This window comes from Limulus polyphemus, unplaced genomic scaffold (genome assembly GCF_000517525.1).
Source record: "Limulus polyphemus unplaced genomic scaffold, Limulus_polyphemus-2.1.2 Scaffold67, whole genome shotgun sequence".
NCBI lineage: Eukaryota > Metazoa > Arthropoda > Merostomata > Xiphosura > Limulidae > Limulus > Limulus polyphemus.
Window position 1 is genome coordinate 851522 of NW_013665677.1, and position 6232 is coordinate 857753.

General features: G+C 33.9%; 1 protein-coding gene across 1 annotated transcript; it reads left to right on the forward strand.

Moving 5' to 3' along the window:
- Nucleotides 1-4562: 4562 nt before the first annotated feature.
- On the forward strand, nucleotides 4563-6018 carry LOC106465297 (zinc finger MYM-type protein 5-like). Its single transcript, XM_013925506.1, has 2 exons — nucleotides 4563-4628; nucleotides 4972-6018. Exons 1-2 carry the CDS (start codon nucleotides 4563-4565, stop codon nucleotides 6016-6018), a joined length of 1113 nt encoding a protein of 370 aa, XP_013780960.1.
- Nucleotides 6019-6232: the final 214 nt, after the last annotated feature.

The window sequence follows — 6232 nt, forward strand, 5'->3', positions numbered from 1 at the left end:
GCCCTCGTGTAGCTTTGCGCGAAATTCAAAAACAAAACAAACAAACAATCCTCACTAAAGAGTGAACAGTACATCAATCTCAGAAATAGAGATCATAATGAAAATCCATAACTTTCGTTGTTACAGGACTTCGGCGAATATTTTCTAATGTTAATTTTTGATTATTACTCATTACAAAGAATGAGTATTCGTAGACTAAATACTTCGTGTATTTGTGTGCGCGTTTTTTCGAGTGTTCTAAATATTAAATACATATTTGGGAAATTTAATGAAAGCAGTATCTCAGCTTCTCACGCCTAAAGTTCGTAAAAATGAGTCGAAACATTTGTACTAAGTGTTTACCGTAAAAGCCCCCCAGTAGCACAGCGGTATGTCTGTGGACTTACAACGCTAGAATCCGGGTTTCGATACCCGTGGTGGGCAGAGCACAGATAGCCTATTGTGTAGCTTTGTGCTTAACTTCAAAAACAACAACAACTTACGGTAAATATTATATTGATGTCTAGAATGCTATTTTTGAACTTCCGAAATTTTACGCAAAGGTTTCCTCTGTTTTTTTAATTTTGTTTTTTAATTTTTAACGCAAATTTAGACTGCTTCATTTAGCTATGCGAATCGCAACGCCAACCAAATAATGGATTGTAAAAAGTTTTAAAATCTATCCAACTAGTATCACCTTACTTGTTTCTGTACTTTTATTGCAGCATTTAGTTTGTTTTGGATACTTCTTATAGCAATTCTACGAATAATCAACAATCCCTACTTTTCTTAATTTTTTCCCATTTATTATACCTGTATATATATATATATATGTGTGTATGGACTTTTATCGGAATATCAAAGGCGGATACCCACAATTAGTCAAGTAAGCTGGAGAAATCTTGTAACAATTGTTCGAGTTATCTGGGCGCTAGCCCCGCTTACGTGATCAGGTAGGTAGGTTTTGTTTTGTTTGTTTTTAAATTATGCACAAAGCTACACAAGGGCTATCTGTGCTCTGCCCACCACGGGTATCGAAACCCGGTTTCTAGCGTTGTAAGTCCGCAGACATTTCGCTAGCCCCGCTTACGTGATCAGGTAGGTAGGTAGTAGACGAAAAAGTTGCTGGTTTAGAAATTTTTGAATTGTTATACCGGAAATGTTACGACCTTTTTAGCGTATTTTTATTATGTATGCCCATAATATATCGTAACCAATACTTTGGAAGGTCTGGTTTTCGCTAAGGAATTCGATAGAGTGTTTTTTCGGCGTGGGAATTATTTGGAATCCATGTCGATCCCTACTATTAAGTACTACCCTACTTAAAATACTAGTATCCTTTCCGGTACAAGAAAATAATCGTTGGGATCCCAGACAGAAGAGTTCTATACAAGAATTAGAGCGATAAGGTTCGTCATGTTTTCTGTACGCGGAGGCTCGGCATGGCTAGGTGGTTAGGACACTCGACTCGTAATCTGAGGGTCGCGGGTTCGAATCCCCGTCACACCAAAAATACTCGCCCTTTCAGCCGTGAGGGCGTTATAATGTGATGATCAATCCCACTATTCGTTGGTAAAAGAGTAGCCCAAGAGTTGGCGGTGGGTGGTGATGATTAGCTGCCTTCCCTCTAGTCTTACACTGCTAAATTAGGGACGGCTAGCGCAGATAGCCCTCGTGTAGCTTTGCGCGAAATTAAAAAACAAACAAACAAATTTTCTGTACGCTTGTCTAGAAAAGTCACTTACTTACTTAAATAAAAATTTGTTAAAATAGTGAAAATTTGATTTACTCCATAAACACGTGTATAGCGATTTAGGTGCCTATATAAGTACAATAAGTTTTAGTTTTTCTCAGCCAATACTGTGAAATAGTTATTGTTGATATTCAGACATTTTATACGTGGTTTTAAACGGCCAATTTGTATGGCCGCCATTTTTTATATCACGATTCCTACTATTAGTACTACTGTACTTAATGATACTGTTAGACATACAAGACTGTTTTAAGTTAAGTATAGTGCGAGTGTTAAATTTAGTTATTTTTAGAAGCAATAGTTTATCGCAGGTTTATTTCCGTAACTGTGCGAATCATACCTTGTGTAGTTCAGTTGTCGTAAATTGGCGATTCTAGGTTTTTACTCGAGTACTATTACATCATAATATCTCGTAGTGTGTAGAAAATTCTAGGACTCAGTTGGACTATTTATAAATGCGCGTCCAAAAGATAGTTCAAGTAAGTTAGTGAGAGATATAGTTAGATAGTTCTAGACTGTTAGTTTAGTCATAGAGAACGTAAAGTGGCGATTTTTAAAGTGAAATTATCAAAGATTGTATTTTAATGACAGAGTAGAGAAAAATAATTTGTCTTGTCAATTGTGTTCTAATGTTATTGAACATACCTGTGTAGATTTTGGACGAAAAGAGACAATTATTTATAGTTTTGGATACAACTGTAGTAACCAACAGTGTAACTAAAGTGAACTTATCACTGATTGTATTGTAATAACAGAGCAGAATAATTCGTCTTGTCAATTGTGTTCTAAAGTAACTGAATCAGGCTGTGTGGACTTTGACGAGAAGAGACGATTACTTAAAGCTCTGGATACAGCTCTGATGACTAACTGTGTAGCGAACATTTATATATACGTTTGACTTGTTGTAATATATATTATTTTAAAATAAGTGGACTGTGTGCTGTTTGTTTATTGTTTAAATTTATCGCCAACAAGTCATAGACACCTGTTGTAAAGAATCTCGTCCACCCATGCGTATAAACCTGACAGATACACCACAGAATATCTTTTTATTTATATATCCCACAGGTTTATTTAGAAAACTAAAAGGAGATAACATAGATATCGGTTTGTTAAAACATAAACTAAGATAAAAATGACTATATAGTAGTAAAATATTTTGGAACTACACTTATGAAGTTGAAAAGTCTTTTACTTCTATCTTTAATGCTGCCTCATTTCACAAAATATCCTCGTACTTGGTTAAGAAAAATACCAACAAATATTCTCAAAAAACTGTTTTCCCTTCTCCTTGAGCTACAATGGTTATTAATCATCTACTAATGAGAGTATCACATAGCTCAGTTAGATCAAAGCGTACAAAATATTTTATATCATGAACTTTTAAAAGTATTAATATTCACAATAGAGTAACGTAGTTAACTATATAAATAAATATATGTTTACCAAACAAAAACATACAAATTAAAATTAGCCTCACAAAAAATACACAAAAGTTAACAAAAACAAATATTTTGTTTTGTTCTTCACGTCTTTTAACCGAAACTCTCACAAATCGCTGATAGCCTCGTAAGTGAAATGTCATAAGTCAATTTTAATTTCATAAACACTAACTGCTACTAGATCAAGTGTGGCCTAGTGGTTAGTATAGTTGGATGTGAATCTGAATATTCCTCGTTCACGACTCGTTCCTGCAAAACGCGTTCCACACTTTTAGGCCGTGGGAAGAATATAATAATGACCATCAAATCGTACTATTCGGATACTTGATGGTGGGTGCTGTTGACTATCTGCTTTACATTTAATCAATCAGTTCAAAATTCTGAAACAAACAAATAAACCGTAATTGCTGCTTGAACTAGGTCAAGGGAAATAAACAGCAGGAGAGATCACGCTCATTAATTCGTCCAGACACTTAAACTTTAATGTCCAACGTGAGGATTAAACATACGAGGTAAATACCTTATATCTTGTGTTTATTTGTGTTAAACGTAAAATTAGTGATCAGTCGTTATTATTTATTATTAGGTGTTAGAAAATATTATGTATCAAACTTTAACAAATCATTTTATTTGTATTCTTGAAAATATTCAGTTTGTCTCTGAAATATAAAACATGTTGTTACATTAATTGAATTTTGCCAAATTTGCCTAAACTTTGTTCACACGCATGTGACACCGAAATAACAGTTGTTTTAGGATATAAACTAATGAGCATCGCAGTGCTAATTCAATATTCTTTAAAAGACACGAGTTTCTTAACCCATATTTCTTAAAACTTGTTTAAACACCAATAACTTCTTGTTATATTAAGAAATAAATTGACAAAATTATTATAAGTAACTCTAGCACCACATTCTAAAATGGCAATTGTAAAACTGGTTAAAAATTATTCTCAATATACATCAGTCTTTTAAAGACTAAAATGTTGAAAAAGTTACCTCATTGGAATAATTTTAATTGTAAGAATATTAAAACTGATCAGACAGGTAGTTTCTTACGAGTCAGATGGTGCTGCCACCTTTGGATATATTTCATTAGATTTAAACAAATGCAGACAAAGAAGGAAAACAATTTTCTGCTTGTAATAGCCATCTAAGGTTATGCTCTAATATTTTTTTCTGCATCATCATTCTTATTTTTTATATTAATTAATGTATTGTTCTTTAGATTTAAAAAACATTTAAAATAACTTTAAAACATTTTTGTATTATGAAGCTTTCAGCATTATATTTTACAAAAATTATGATAATTTTTTTACAATTCCATTTTTACTGAATTCCAGTAAGATCATTTCAACAGCTTATACGGCGAGAACTGGCCTGGAGCAAATGCGGCCGGCCAGCAGCAGTGTTGCCGTGTCTGCGGAAGAGTGCGCTGCGTTGGTTGACTTCCTGGTTTGTGGGGTTTGTGACCTCTAAATTTGAACGACTCATCATTTAATTCTGTACGTTTAAATACAATTCTTTCCGTTACGGTGATCATCATCAAACTGTGAAAAACAACTGACAAAGAAAAACTGAATTACAGGTAAATCAGGGCAGTTATTTTATAATTTTTATGTTTATCTGGCTCTTCTTAAGTTATTTTGCAATCATCAGATATGATAAACTATAGTCAGTTGCGTAAGTGTATTGTAACTTGAATTTGGAAAGCTAAGCGTGGATGCTTATTGCGTGACCCAGAGTGTACATATATATATTCCATTTTAGATTTTTTGACTCTTTTTTTTTTTCCTAGATTGCAAATGCCTCCAAAAAATTAGCAGGCCATGAAAACAGAAAAAGGCGTCTTCAACAAGAAAAAGCAGCCAAGAAACACCAAAAGCTATCAAGTTTTTTCAGTCCCAAGTCTAACAGTGGGAACAATGCAGGCTCAACTTCTTCAGTTAGATCTATCTCTCTAGATTTGTCATCAAATGTTTGTGAAGTCAAACCAACTGAAGATACGGAACCTTCTGAAGGAAAGAACGATTGCGCGCATAAATCAAAACATCACGATCGCATTTGCAATATTGTTGAAGACTTGGGCAATAATGTCATAGCAGGGAATTCTGAGGATTTTAAAACTAAATTTGAAAACTTCCCCAAAAGAAATGTCAACTACTATGATCCAGCAGCGGAAACTGATCACATCATTATGAACGGACCACATCCTATGAATAAACAGTACAGTTTTCCCCCAAAAAATTCAGACAAACGTAGTTTCTCCGTGACAATGATGTATAGGAAAATTAACAACGGTGAAAATTTTCTTAGAAGGTGGCTTGTTTATTCAGAGAGCAGCAATAAAAGTTGTTGTTTTTGTTGCAAAATTTTTGGCTTGACAAATAAGTCATTTTTAGGAAAATCTGAAATTAATGACTTGAAGCATGCTCGTGAATATTTGCAATCACATGAAAATTCAGTACATCATCTGGAATGTCTTAAGAAGTGGTTTGAGACATCACTGCGATTGCAGATTAATAAAACTATTGATAAGGAGATACAGTCACGTGTGGAAAAGGAACGAGAGCATTGGTGTAAAGTTTTGGAACGTTTAATGAGCATCACTCTGTATTTAGCTGAAAACAATTTGGCTTTCAGGGGAACTTCAGACACATTATTTACACCGCACAATGGGCATTTTTTAGGTCTTGTTGAAATGCTTGGAAAATTTGATCTGACTATGAACGAACATTTACGTCGGGTTGTGTCTAAAGAAACTCACATTCATTATTGTGACAAAAATGTTCAGAATGAAATAATCAATGCAGATCTAAAGTCAAGAAAAAAATGTTTTAGTTAGGATGATGTTTGTTTTTCAGCACCTGGTTTTTTTCTCATATTCTTTAATTTATCAGTAGAAAATTGGTTACATCTACAGTTTTTATCATCATGAACTTGACGGGATATAGTACAATTTGTTCAGATTCTGTACCGATTTGAATGCTTCGTTTTTGTGTTTGCAAGTGAAAACTAGATACCATAACTCCTCCATTTCCACTTAGTGTTTGTTTGTA

Bases quoted from the DNA above. Each gene is read 5' to 3' on its own strand.
- LOC106465297 (XM_013925506.1), top strand. From the start codon at position 4,563: ATGCGGCCGGCCAGCAGCAGTGTTGCCGTGTCTGCGGAAGAGTGCGCT. The intron at 4,629-4,971 runs GTTTGTGGGGTT...TTTTTTTCCTAG, and splicing joins CTGCGTTGGTTGACTTCCTG to ATTGCAAATGCCTCCAAAAA.